The following is a 14,966-nucleotide window of genomic DNA, read 5'->3' on the forward strand; positions in this document are numbered from 1 at the left end:
TTGTAGGCTAGTGAAGTAAAACTCTGCATGAATGATCGGTCAAACAAAGAATTGTGCCAGTATCCTTGTAGAAAAACCTCATTAATTCTGCACATTTATTTTAAAATGCTTCTTTTTTTTGGTCAGCTGTGAGACTTGAATTCTGGGCCTGGGCGTTATCCCTGAGCTCTTCAGCTCAAGGCTACCACCCTACCCTTGAACCAAGCTCCATTTCCCGTTTTCTAGGGGTTAATTGGAGACAAGAGTCTCGGGTCCTTTTGTGCCGGGGCTGGCTTTGAACCTTGATCCTCAGATCTTAGCCTTCTGAGTAGCTAGGATTACAGGCTGAGTCACGGTGCCTAGCCACATTTTTTTTTTTTTTAAAAGACAAGTATTTTCTCAGGAAACAGTAAAAACAAGAGAAATAGCCTAAGAGTAAAATAAATGAGAAGAGAGCTACATTCGATAGGCTTAATTGTGCAAATCAAAACAATAGGTGGAAAATATATTTTAAAAAAAAACTGCTAGAAGTAGAGGAATTAAGAATTTCATCCAGAAAAAAAAAAAAAAGAATTGCATCCAGGAGTGTAGCCTAGTGGTAGAGTGCTTGCCTAGCATGCATGAAGTCCTGGGTTTCATTCCTTGGTATTACATTCAGAGAAAAAGCCAGAAGTGGCACTGTGGCTCAAGTGGAAGAGTGCTAGCCTTGAGCAAAATGTGTCCAAGGATAGTGCCAGTTCAAGCCCCAGGACTGGCATAAAAAAAAAAAATTTTCATCATTGTTTTATAACTTCCTATTTAAAAAACATCATTAATTCATGTAAGTCAGGAATGCAGTTTTGCAATAACAGATAGGAAAAGTCAAATAGTCTGCTCTATCCTTCTCTCCCCCATAAAGGTATTTTTAACTTGTATTTATTTATTATTTTGCTGGTCCTGGAGCTTGAACTCAGGGCCTGGGCACTGTCCCTAAGCTTCTTTTGCTCAAGTTTAGCACTCTACCACTCAAGCCATAACGCCGCTTCTGGCTTTTCCTGTGTATGTGGTACTGAGGAATCTAACCCAGGGCTTCATGTTTATTAGGCAAGCACTCTACCACTAAGCCACATTCTCCCAACCCTAACTTTACAAAGTCAGGATTTTTTTTTTTATTCTTCAGTGATTTATAATTAAAGCTGTAATGACATTACAAATTAACTTCAAGTGAGGATGTGAGTTCAGAAAATATTTGAGTTACCTTAGTTCAAACTGCTTAAATAAGAAAGGGTAAGAGGGGGCCAGGCGCCAGTGGCTCATGCCTGTAATGCTAGTAACTCAGGAGACTGAGACCTGAGGATCCAGGCTCAAAGCCAGCCTGGGCATAAAAGTCCATGAGACTCTTATCTCCAATTAAACATCAGAAAACCTCAAGTGGTGCTGTGGTTCAAGTGGCAGAGCACTAGCCTTAGCTGAAGAACTCAGGGACAGAGCCCAGGCCCAGAGTTCAAGCCCCAGGACTAACCAAAAAAGAAAAAAAGAGTAAGAGGATAAAGTCACATGGTCTCTAAACCACCATAAACTCAAAAGAATGAAGTCAGGGTCTTTATACTGGTGCTTTACTAATATTACCTTTTAGCCATCCTACTATATCTTATTTTCTCTCTAAAATTTCTTGTTCTTAGTCTCAGAGATTTTCCTGCCCAGGCTGGCTCTGAACTGAGATTCTCAGATCTTGACTTCCTAAGCTGCCAGGATTACAGGCATGAGCCATCAGAGTCCAGAAAGATTTTGAAAGTTCTCCAAACATGCCATATGTCTGTATGTCCATCTATTTATAATTTCCCCTCCAACAAATGCCTTTTTACTACTGAGTGAGCTCTAAGAGGTCTACTGCTGCTTTGCACATAAATATTTGGAACATTGCTGTTTTCAATAAGAAGAGCTGAATAGGCAGGGAGTTTGTGCCTAGCATGCACAAAGACCCAGGTTCAATTCCTTGGTACCACATACATAGAAAAAGCTGGAAGTAGTGCTGTGCCTCAGTGTAGAGCTCAAGCCTTGAGAAAGCCCAAGGACAGTGCTCAGGCCCTGAGTTCAAGCACTGGCACTGGCAAAAAAAAAAAAAAGAGCTGAATAGTTGCAACAAAGACAATACTAACTAAAAGATCTAGCCCTTTATAGAAAAAAAAAATTGCTGACTCTTGCTCTAACTGAAATTTCAACTCCCTTAAGTTTTTCCAGGTTTCTGGGACATTTTACCTATTTTTTCATGTATTGCTTACTATTCTGAAAGATTAGTTACATTTTGAAATTAGGGGGAAAGACAAGAACCTGTTAATCTGTATACCCTGATTGCCTATCAAGTATTGAATCATACAATAAATGCTTGCTAAACAAATCACAAAAAACAAACCTGCATGCTGGACGTTTTGATTTGCTTGCAGCTGAGGGGGTCCTGAATTCCCAGGGGTGGTTGCTGTGGTAGAAGGCACCTGACCTTGCATAAAGTTTGGATTGGCCTGTCCTGCTGAGAAGCCAGGTGGGAGGCGTTTAGGCATTCCTTAATAGAAAACAATGAGTAAGGCAGTTACCTAGCAAATTCATACTCTTGCTTAGATATGGAATGAATAAGGAAGGATGAGCTGCATGAAGTCTTCACTGGCTTAGCTCTCTCTGTCACACTGGTAGGATCTTTAATAATAAGGTTGGGAAAGATGGTTAAAAAAATCAACACAATTTCTTATATGAGCATTGTCAAGATGAAAACTACTAAAAAATTTACACTTAGAATATGCCAAGGAAAAATGGCAATCTGCTTCCTAAATATGATTTTTAGACTATGCCACCGCAAGGTTTGAGGGCTCACTTTTCTCTGTAATACAATGGACACCAAAAATTTACATACTTTATTTAACACAGATACCTTCTCATATTTAAACAAATTGATATGGGTCCTGATATTAAAGATAGATGATTTTTTATTTTTGCCTGAAGGGAAATGGATGACAGTCTCCTTTGCAGAGAATTTCCCTCAGTGTTGTGCTTGTCTCTTAGGAAGAGAGAGACAGGACATTAGAAAGAGTTCATAGGAGCTTCAAAGTGAGGATATATTAAACTTATCATTATGCCTTCCACTCATAAGGTTTGTTGTGATTCTGACAGCTACAGCACCAAAACCATGTTCTATTGGAATTTTGAATTCAAGCACTATTTTCTTTCAGGAAGGCCTAATTTCAGAAAATAAATTTGGAATGAGCATAAACTCATTGTTTATGATGCAGATCACATAGGTGAGCTGCCTATCATCTGCTGCATGAAAGCGTCAAGACCTAAATCTCACTTAAATTTTTTTTGTACTTGTCCATTTTTATAAGGGCCAAATTTCCAATGCCCTGACAAACTGTCCTTCCTTTAGTAATGACAAGTTCACATTCGCACGCTTCTATTGCAGAAAGGACTACCCAGGTTCCAATGATCCAGGGCTAGATGCCTGGAACTGAAATATTCTTGCATTTTCTAAAAAAAACTTCATAGGGTTTAAGTATTAGAGCCTGTATGTCAGCAAAATTAATTACAACAAAAGAAAAAGATTGATGAGCAACTGAAGTTCACCAGAAACCATGGGAACATGCCTTTGCTGTGTTGCACTAAAGATGCAAAGTTTTTTCTGGATAGGCAATGGGTGTCTTTTAGTGGAAGATATGCTTATCAGATGACAGCATTACTAATGTTCTCTATACCTTACTGTAAAGCTCCAAGCACATTCATGTGCAGTAGATCAATGATTAATAAGAATAAATAATAAACATGGAGATGGATAAGTTTTACTGTAATCGTTTTACCTCTCACACATTAAGCTCCATTGCTTTTTCTTCATACAAGAGGCACCTTACAAAATAAATAAATAAATCTCCTTTAGGTATAACTAGTGGAATTCCCTCTCTAAGGAGCAGGCATTGGCATTATAAAACTATAAAAGTCAATGATTTCTGTACTTATTCCCCTTTAAATGGTAATCATATTAAACAAATACCATGCTTATAATTTTACTAAGCAGGATCATCAAAACTGATAACTAGAAGGGCATTTCCCCCAACAAGACTTTATACTTATCTTTTTGTTCTATTGTATAATTTTAATTTTTCAACTGATGAGAAATTTGTTAATAAAATGCATGTTTCATCTGGAAATTTAGCTTTACTAGTAAAAGATCAAGCAAAAATAAAAAAACAAATCAACATCTCTATATAGAATTTTACCTGCATTTTTATCCAGACAGCTACCTTATAGTTAAACAGTAAAATATTGCATAATTTATCATGATAATAATGCATCCAGTTAACTAAGTTATATCAAGTGTAACTGCCATATCACAAAACCAAATAATTATGTCCTTATATCATCCCCTCTATTAACTCTATAAACTGACATTCTACTCAGTTCTATCTCCAGCACATTTAGCAACACAGTTTTAGTATTTCTCACCTCCTAGGCCTGGGTGTAAACTCTGTGGCCCCTGGTTTGGTGGCTGCTGCTGCATCACCATGAAGTTAGGTGGCACATTTCCCTGTTGAACCATAGGATTCCGACCTGGAGAGCTGACAGGCTGCTGAAATCCCTGGGGAAGTGGGTTATTTTGAGGTGGCCTTGGTCCCATCTGCTGTTGAGTTTGGTTAACTGTTGGGGAAGATGCAGGGGATCCCTGCTGGAAGGAGGAGGGTGAGGAAGCAGGAGACTTGTTGGTGAGGTGGGGCTGTTGCAGGGGGGTTGGGACCCTGGAGGGCCCTCCCTGCAAGTTTTTCATTTGAGGAGCTGTGAACTGGCCTGGGTTGCTCATCTGAGGAAAGTTTGTGTGGGCTTGTGAGGCTTGCTGGCTGCCAAAGGGATAAGGAGGGGGAGGGTGAGAAGGTGTCTGTACCGTGGCTAAGGATGGTCTTGCCTGGAGCTGCTGTTGCATTGGGCCAGGCAAAGGAGCCTTCTTCCACCCTTGGTTTGCAGTCATTGTGCCCAGAGAACCCTGGGCTGGAGGTGGCTGAAGAGCTCCTGAAGGCAGTTGGTTCCAGCCTGGAGGAACAGGCACCTGAGTTGGGGCAGTAAACTGGGGTCGAATCCCCTGTGGCTGTTGCTGCTGATGTTGCTGTGGGGGTCTTGTCTGCAACTGCTGTTGCTGCTGCTGCTGTTGCTGCTGCTGCTGTTGCTGCTGCTGCTGCTGCAGCTGGGGAAAATTAGCTGGGTTCATTTGTCTGTTCACAGGGACAGGCTGCATTGAATGGTGTGGAGGAGGTAAGGATCCTGAGGGATGACTCTGCTGCTGTACATGAAGTCCAGAGAGGAGTGGATCCATTGCATCTGTTTAAAGAAACAGACGGAAAATAATTAACTTAGATCCTAGAACAGTGGCCTAGAATTCAGGGACCACTCATGTTGCCATATTTGTGGGACCTTCCAGGGGGAAGATGATTCTTACCTTAAAGAGAATTTATGGTTTAACAGTGGATAAAGGGGCCAACATAAAATGCCCGAGTGTTTTCCAAATCATATTAATAACTGTTATAGGAAAACGAGGTAAGCAGGTTTTAGTGGCTCATGGCTAGAATCCTACTGAAGGAGGGTGAGACCTGGGAGACTAAGAAGCCAGCTTTGGCGGAAAGATCTAAGAGATTCCATCTCCAACCATCTCCAATTAAACAGCTAAACACTGGACTGGAGGTGTGGCTCAAGAGTTAGAGCGTCCATCATTAGCAAGCAAGACAAGTGAGTGCAAAAGACCAAGTTAAAGTCCAGGTGCAAGCAAAAAAAAAAAGTCAATCAATTTTGGGAAACACTGTGCCTAAAAACTTTTAAGCTTTCTCTTTAGTATGAGATGTTCAATGCCTCCGATTATTAATTTTTAATCTTGAAGAGGCAAAGTAAGGAATGATATATTTACTGCATGTAAATATATCATATAGAATTCTGTCATGAAGTACCTTGCAGAACTAAGTAATCCAAGGCATGCTTTTTTTTTTTTTAATTTTTTGCCAGTACTGGGGCTTGAACTTGGGGTCTGAGCACTGTCTTTCGCCTTTCTCAAGGCTAGAGCTCTACCACTTTCGCCACTGCACCATTCCCGGCTTTTTCTATGTATGTGGTATTAAGGAATCGAACCCAGGTCTTCGTGCATGCTAGGCAAACACTCTACCACTAGGCCAAACCCCCAGCCCCCAAAAAGTCTTTTATTGCTTTTGTTTTTCTTTTTCGGTTGTACTTGAACTCTGGGCCTGAGAGCTGTCACTGAGCTCTTCAGCGCAAAGCTACCACACTATCCCATGAGTCACAGTGCCAAAGCATGCTTTTTTTTTTTTTTTTTTTTTGCCAGTCCTGGGCTTGAGCTCAGGGCCTGAGCACTGTCCTTGGACTTTCTCAAGGCTAGAGCTCTATACCACTTGAGCCTCAGCACCACTTCCGACTTTTTTCTATGTATGTGGTACCAAGGAATCGAACCCGGGTCTTCATGCATGCTAGGCAAGCACGTTAACCACTAGGCCAAACTCCTGGCCCTCAAAGCATGCTTTTTAAGAATGTTGGGGCACTGGATGCCAGTGACTCATGCTTGTAATCCTAGCTACTCAGGAGGCTGAGATCTGAGGATTGTGGTTCAAAACCAGCCCCACACTGTGTGTGGTGTCTCACGCCTATAATCCTAACTACTCAGGAAGCTGAGGTCGGAGGATAGTGGTTCAGAGCCAGCCCAGGCATTAAAGTCTGTGAGACCCTCATCTTCAAGTAACCACTAGAAAACTGGAAATGACCCTATTGCTCAAGGGTAGGGTGATAACCTTGAGCTGAAGATCTCAGGGACAGTGCCCAAGCCCTGAGTTCATAGCCCCACGACCAGAAAAAAAAAAAAAAAAAAAGCCAGCCTGGCCACAAAAAACTGTGAAACTCTTATCTCCAATTAACCACCAGAAAACAGTAAGCGAGGAAGTGGTGACGCGGCTCAAAGTGGTAGAATGCTAACCTTGAGCTGAATAGCTTAGGGACAGCACCAAGGCCCAGAGTTCAAGCCCCACAAGCCACCATTAAAAAAAAACAAAACAAAATAGGGGCCAGGAGTTTGGCCTAGTGGTAGAGTGCTTGCCTAGCATGCACGAAGACCAGGGTTCGATTTTTTGGTACCATATATGTAGCACATATGTAGCAAAAAGCCAGAAGTGGTGCTGTGGCTCAAGCGGTAGAGCCCTAGCCTTGAGAAAATCCAGGGACAGTGCTCAGGCACTGAACCCAAGCCCAGGACTGGCAAAAATAAATAAATAAATAAATAAAATAATGTTGGGCATAATTGATAAATAGTGAAAAATTCTGAAGGAAATGATAATGACATTTAGCTTAATGAATTAAGTTTTTTTTAAGGTAGCATTCAAGTTGGGCAGTTAGGAGTTCAGCACCAGAGAGGTTAATTTCATAATAATCTCTATAGGAAACAATAGCTTCTGCAATTGCCAAAGATTGGAAGTCATTACCTGACTGAGAAGCAGGGCGAGGATTCCTGGGCTGCAGTTCTGGATTGGGGCCTGGTGCCATCATGGAAGATGACATGCTTCCACCCTGGGGCATCATAACAGGGGCAGGACTAGTCATCCTGATTAACCCTAGAAGAAAAGGTATGAAAATTTTCTATCTTTTGAAAATCTATTTTTTCACTGACTCAGATATACATGTAGCTGTATTAGAACTCTATTCCTTCTCAATGCCATTCCATTTTCTTCTTCTTGCTACATTAGTGTTGACCATTCTTAGATATTACCAAATTAAGTGTAGTTATACCAATTTATGCATCAAGTAGCAGTTTGCGAAATCCTCTTTTCCATATCTTAATGTCTTACACATACTTTTTAGAATGTAACATCTATGCTCATGATAATAGCTTCTCTTCTTTTTCTTTCCTTTGACTTGGGGAATTCAAGATTAAAATATAATTGAAGTAAGTTTGAAAGCATCTTTCTTCTTTTCTATGCTAAGGAAGAATATGTGTATCTGTTCTTTAGACATTTAATAAAATTTACCTATAAACTAGGTTTGGTGGTTTATGTTTGTAATCCTAGTTTCTTGAGAGGCAGAGTGGGAGAATTGTGATTCAAGGCCAGGCCAGACAAAGTTAGTGAGGGAGACTTCACCTCAAAAAACAAAGCTGTTGGGGCTGGGAGTTTGGCCTGGTGGCAGAGTGCTTGCCTAGCATGCACGAAGACCCGAGTTCGATTCCTCGGTACTACATACATAGAAAAAAGCCAGAAATGGTGCTGAGGCTCAAGTGGTAGAGCTCTAATCTTGAGAAAGTCCAAGGACAGTGCTTGGGCCCTGAGCTCAATCCCACCACTGGCACCGACGGTGGTTCACATCTGCAGTCCTAGATACACAATGGTGTAGATGGGAAACTCCTGGTCTGAGGTCAGCTTTGGGCAAAAACCTCACGATTGTATATGAAAAATAACTAAAATACGAGGGAAAGGGTGAAAAAGTGCAGCTGTGGAGCTCACTGAACACTGAAAGTAAACTACAACTCAAGAATGGAAAGAATGAGGAAACAAGACATTGTATGCTGTAAAAAAAGGAAAGACATTGTACAAAAGGAAATACACACATTTCTTGACTCACCCAATTGTAATCTTTCTGTGCATCACCTCTATAATAACAATAAAGCAAATCAATAAAATAAAAAAAAACTAAAGCAAAAAGGGCTATGTGAGCCTCAACTGGTAGAGTGCTTGACTAGCAAGTACAACCCCAGTACTGCCCAAAAAACAAAACAAAACAAAAAACACCAATTCTTTGTAAAACTGTTGGACCTGATTATGCTAACAGATTTTGTTTTATTAATTTCTTACATGGTTATAGATTTTTCTATGTGCTATCAAGTTAGCTATAATTTTGTTGACACACTATATTGTTATCATAAAGTTATTTGTATATCTTTTTAAATTCCTAAAAAATTAATAATAACTCACATACTTAAAAAATTTAGCCTTTAGTTTGAGGTTCTGGAGATTGAAACAAGATCTCACACATGCCTGACAAGCAGCATTCTACCATTTAAGCCACCACCTGCAGCCCTTTTGTTTGTATTTTACTTATTTATTTTTGTTGGTCATGGGGCTTGAACTCTAGGTCTGGACGCTGTCCTGGAGCTCTTCAGCTCTAGGCTACTGCTCTACCCCTGAGCCTGGGCCTGTTCTTGAGCTCTTCAGCTCAAGGCTATCATCCCACCCTTTGAGCACCAGCCCCACTCTCCATTCTCTAGTGGTTAATTGGAGTCTTACAGTCTTTACAGCCTGGGGAGGCTTAGAACAGTGATACTCAGATCTCAGCTTCCTAAGTAGCTAGGATTACAGGTGTGAGCCACCATGCCTGGCCTCACTAACTTTGCTTGGGCTGGCTTTTGACTAATGGTCCTCTTACCTATGCCTCTTGGGTAGCTTGGATACAGGTATGCACAAAGATATGTGGCTTTTATTATTTTCTAACATATTACTCTCTGCTGTTTTGTTTTGTTTTCAGTTCTTAGGTTAAACATTTAACTTGTTAATTTTCAGTTGATATTTTTCATACATATATCTGACGACTTAAATTTCTTTCTATACACTGTAATGGCTACTACATTTCACTTTTTTTTTTTGGTATGTATGCCAGTCCTAGAGCTTGAACTCAGGGCCTGAGCATTGTCCTTGAGTTTTTTTGCTCAAAGCTAGTGCTTTACCATTTGGGCCACAGCTCCACTTCCAGCTTTTCTTTGATGATCAACTGGAGACAAGAGTCATACATTTTCTTGCCTGGGCTGGATTTGAACCATAACTCTCATATCTCAATCTCCTGAGTAGCTAAGAGGAAAAGCATGAGCCCCCAGAACACAGCTGGAATTATATATTTTTTTCATCATATCCTTCTTCTCTATCCTTCACCTCCTAGTTTAGAAGTTGTATGTTCTACTATTCTACTGACATTGTTAAAATGCCAAGAGATGAGCTCAGTGTGATGGTATACATCTGTTATCACAGCTACTTGAGAGACAAGTAGAAAGGTCAAGCTCCAAGGCTAGGGTGGGCAAAAGCTTGAAACCCTAGCTGAAGACAAACTAAAAGCAAAGGACTGGGGCATAGTTCAAGTAGAGTACCTGCCTAGCAAGTACGAGGCCATGAGTCCCATTTCCAGTACCACACACACACAAAAAAGTCAACAGATAAAGTCTAATGACAACATATGATTACCACTATTACTAAATAAGTCAACACTTATTTAGGTTTACCCCATGTTTACCAATTCTTTAGCTCACCATTCCTTCTTAGATCTTATATCTTCCATCTTAGGTTCACCTTTCTTCTTCCTGAAGTACATCCTTGAGTAGTTCAATTAGCAAGGGTCTGTTAATAGTAAATTCTCTTAGTCTCTGTGAAAGATCTCCATTTCTTTCTACTCATGATAGTAAAGCTAGATTTAAAATTCTAGGCTGCTATTTCCTCACGTCTTGAAAATACTATCATGTTTTCTGATTTCAAAAGCTCTGGTTAAGAAATTAGGAGAAATCAGCTGTGAATCAGAGAGCCTCTCCTTTGTAAATAATATATTTTCTTTTGGATTGCCTTTAACATTCTTGGTTTTTTGTTTTGTTTTGAGACAAGGTCTCACTATATGTAGCCTAGTCCTAAACTTCTAAACCTCTTGCCTCAGAATGTTGAGTGCAGGCATTACACAAGAGTGTACCACCATTCCTGACTTTAATGTATTTTTTTGTTTTTCATGTTCTGAAGCTTTACAATATTGTGTTTCAGTTTTCATTTGCAGGACTTCTGCAAATGCAGGATTAGTGGTCATCTGATACTCAGGACTTATATCGTTTTTATCCATTCTGGAAAACTGTAACATATTCCCTTCTTGTCCCTTCTCTAAATTTCTTTATCTTCTTTTGGAGGTTTTTGTTTTGGATCATATTAGGGTGTGAACTCAGAGTTAAACTTATAGGCAGGAGCTCTACCATTTGAGTTGTATTACCTGAGGTATATCACCAGTTTTTTTTGTTGTTGTTTTTGTTTTGCTTTAGTCTTGCTTTTTGCCTGGACTGTGAATCTCCTATTTATATCACCTGCATAGTTGGGATGACAGAGTTGTACCACTATATTTACCTTTTTACTCATAGAGATGAGGTCTTGTGAATGTTTTGACAGGGCTGATCTCAAACTGCTATCCTTCTGATGTCAACCTCCTAAGTACCTAAGATTACAGGTATGAGCCATTACAGACAGGTGGAGGGGTGTGTGTGTGTGTGTGTGTGTGTGTGTGTGTGTGTGTGTGTGCACGCTCACACATGTGTAAGCACAGTTGCATGCATATTCGTAGTGGGACTCAAATTCAGAACTTTGTACTCTCCTTTGGCTTTTTCACTCAAGCCCGGCACTCCACTACTTGAACTACATCTCTGCTTCCTGAGCTTTTTCTCTTTTTTTTGTTATTGTTGTTGATTGTGGTATTTGAACTCTGGGTCTGGGTGTTGTCCCTGAGCTCTTAAGCTCAAGGTTACTGCACAACCCCTTGAGCCACAGTGCCATTTCCTCTTTTTATTATTATTATTGGTCATTGGACTTGAACTCAGGGCCTGTACACTGTCCTTGAGCTTGTTTGCTCAAGGCTAGCACTCTACCACAGTGCCACTTCCAGGTTTTGAGTGGTTAATTGAAGGTAAGAGTCTCATAGGACTGGGAGCATGGCCTAGTAGTAAAGTGCTTTCCTAGCATGCACGAAGCCCTGAACCCAGAACCACATAAATAGAAAATGCCAGAACTGGGGCTCAGGTGGTAGAGCACTAGCCTTGAGGAAAGCCCAAGGGCAGTGCTCAGTCCCTGAGTTCAAGCCCCAGGACTGGCAAAAAGAAGAAAAAAGTCTCACAGGGACTTTTCTGCACAGGCTGGCCTTGAATATTGATCCTCAGATCTCAGCCTCCTGAGTAGCTAGTATTACAGATGTGAGACACCACCACCAAGCAAACACATGTTAAATTTTATCATTTTATCATTTCATCCGTCATATCTCCTGATCTCTTTTTTTGGTGCCAATACTAGTCTTAAACTGGACTTTACAATCTTGTTTAGCATTTTCCATTCAAATTGGTATTCTGCCACTTGTACTACATACCCCCACTGTGGTTTTCTGCTAGCTAACTGGAGATAAAAGTCTCATGGACTTTTCTTTTTTCTTTTGCCAGTTCTGAGACTTGAATTCAGGGCTAGGCACTGTCCTTGGACACTTTTGGTACCAAGAATCAAACCTAGGGCTTCGTGCATGCTAGGCCAGCACTCTACCACTAGGCTACGCTCCCGACCCCACTTCCAGCTTTCTCTATGTATGTGGTACCAAGGAATTGAACCTGGGTCTTCATGCATGCCAGGCAAACAATCTGATCACTAGGACCGAGCTAGCTTCAGTCCTCAGATCTCAGAGTCCTAAGTAATTAGGATTACAGGCAACCAGCCCTGGTAGTTATCTTTAACATTGTTTTCATGAAATAATTAAAGATGTTTACATGTAACCAAGGCCAGAAAATATTAGGTGTCTTAAACTAGAAGTTAACACCAGAACCCAGATTTTGGACTCACATGCCAACTCTATTCCTTTCTTCACCAGCCATGGATCAGGTGGCTAGGCTCCTTTTGCTCTGGCTCTCAATCTCCTAACAGTGACAGCAATATCCTTTACATAGCAAGCACCTATCTGCCTTATTCACAGTTTTAATAAACAGAAGTTTTACCCAGCATACTTAAAAAATACTGCCTTTTTTTTTTCTTTGTGGTTCATGTGACTTGTACTTGACCTGGGCGCTGTTCCTGAGCTCCTCCCTACCCTTGAGTCAAGCTCCACTTTCAATTTTCTAGAGGTTAATTAGAGATAAGAGTCTCAGGTCCTTTTGTGCGCACTGGCTTTGAACCTTGATCCTCAGATCTTAGCCTCCTGAATAGCTCGGATTACAGGTGTGAACTATCACACCCGGCAAAATACTGACATTTTTAAAAAGCAAAGGGAATTTCAAAACAAATTTTAAGTTCTTACATGTCCATTAAACAGTTTAGTGGACACAGAGAAGTTCTCAGTTAGTCTTCTATCATTGTCCATTGTGTTTAAATTATGTAATTGTTTTTTTGTGTGTGTGCTTGAACTCAGGGTCTGGGCACTGTCCCTAAGCTTCTTGCTTCTTTTGCTCAAGGGTAGCAGTCTACTACTTGAGCCACAGTGCCACTTCTGGCATTTTCTGTTTCTTTTCTTCTTTCTTTCTTTTTTTTTTTTTTTGATCAGCTATGGGGCTTGAACTCTGAGCCTGGGTGCTGTCCCTGAGCTTTTAAGCTCAAGGCTATAGCACTACCACTTGAGCCACAGTGCCACTTCTGGTTTTCTGGTAGTTAATTGGAGATAAGAGTCTCATGGACTGTAGTGTCCAGGCTGGCTCTGAACCACGATCCTCAGAGCTCAAGCTCTGAGTAGCTGGGATTAGTGAGCCATCAATGCCCGGCACTTCTGACCTTTTCTGTTTATATGGTGCTGAGGAATAGAACCCAGAGCTAAGTCACACTCTCAGCCTCAGCAATTGAGTGTTTTAATTTTGTGAAAATATGCTAATGGTGTCCAAAAGCAAGTGTCCAAAAAACAAGGCAAAAGTTATGATAACTCATATTTCCAACTCAGTACAGGTAGTCCCTCAACAAGAATATATGATATGCTTAATTGAAGTGATAAAGTAGAAATTTTAAGATAAAGTAGAAATTTTAAGATTTGTTGACAGGTGGCATGTGTTTCTTAGTAGAAATTGGGTGGTGTTTATGGAAAAAATGAATTAAGTACCTGCAGTATTCAAGATATCAGAGCATGAAATAGATCTAGCTTTTGGTGAGCAGTTATCAACGCATACAACAGCAATTCTTGTGGCAATAATGTAGCCTATTCCATGTGGTTCCAAGTTGCATATACTCAGACCTACTGTTTTGGTATAGGTAAATCTGAGTGGTTTTAGAATACTAGCTCTGAGCATCCTGAGCATTCACAGCTTTTCATTAACAGTAGTCTCACTGGTATCATACACTTGTAGATACCAAAGAGTCTACTGTAACTTCTCACTGAGCTGCCTTAACACTTTCTCAGACTTCTGTGGGGAATTATATCCACGTGTAAAGCACAGGTTGGGTATTTTCCAGCTACTATGTGGTATTCCACGAGCTCAACAGGAACTCAAGAAATGTCTGCTGCATAGGAGAGCTCATCTATGTTCAAGCTTGAGTTCAACAGACTGTAGGTATAACTTTAACTCAGATATATTAAGTAGCTTAAGATAACAGGTAAACACAGATTCAGGATACCAACTGAGTTCTAATTCTCCAGCCAAAGTCCTCCGCTGCAGTTTAGCAAAGTAGTTTATAAACTGAATTACTCTGCTGTATTTCTTCAAGAGCTACTGTGGTAGGCAGGAGTGGAATGACAGTACTGTTTCAGGCTTTTACTCGGCTTCAAATAGCAGCTGTGCTTTTCTGTTTTATTTGAATGAAAGGCTGTAGGGCTAAACAGCTTTGAAAGCTCTAGATATAATGAAAAGAGCACTGAACTCGGGGTGAGGATATCTGTGAGGATATACTAGCACACTGCTCTCAGAGTCTGGACAATTGCTTTTTTGTCTAAGTTCTACAGCTCTCTCAGCTTTAAATGAGAGCACCATCCTGATTCTAATATCCCATGAATGATGGAATACTGAGTTCAACCCCTGAAGAAAAAATTTCAGGATTAGTTAAAAAAAGGAAGGAAATAATTTATAATGTTCTCAAAAATACTTCTTTGAGACAGTCTCACTATGTAGCCCAGTCTTATCTCAAATTTGTAATCCTTTTGCTTCTGCCTCCTATGTGCTGGGATTACAGGCACATACCACCACGGCTGCTCTCAAATTCTAAACACATTCTCCTGTATAAATATACAAATTCTATGTGAGCACACAAGAACGTGAC

At 40.5% G+C, this 14,966-nt stretch overlaps 1 protein-coding gene across 1 annotated transcript in view; it reads right to left on the bottom strand.

The window, feature by feature from the left end:
* Positions 1 to 14,966, bottom strand: part of Ncoa6 (nuclear receptor coactivator 6) — a 63,827-nt gene that overhangs the window by 30,172 nt on the left and 18,689 nt on the right. Inside the window, exons 5-7 of the mRNA XM_090352208.1 lie at positions 7,461 to 7,589; positions 4,444 to 5,307; positions 2,372 to 2,518 (exon numbers count right to left, since the gene is read on the bottom strand). Of these exons, the coding sequence (XP_090208334.1) occupies positions 2,372 to 2,518; positions 4,444 to 5,307; positions 7,461 to 7,589 (1,140 nt within the window). The remainder of the gene's footprint in view (positions 1 to 2,371; positions 2,519 to 4,443; positions 5,308 to 7,460; positions 7,590 to 14,966) is intronic.

The sequence above is a fragment of the Megascapheus bottae genome, chromosome 18, assembly GCF_031878675.1.
Source record: "Megascapheus bottae isolate mThoBot1 chromosome 18, mThoBot2.hap1, whole genome shotgun sequence".
Lineage (NCBI taxonomy): Eukaryota > Metazoa > Chordata > Mammalia > Rodentia > Geomyidae > Megascapheus > Megascapheus bottae.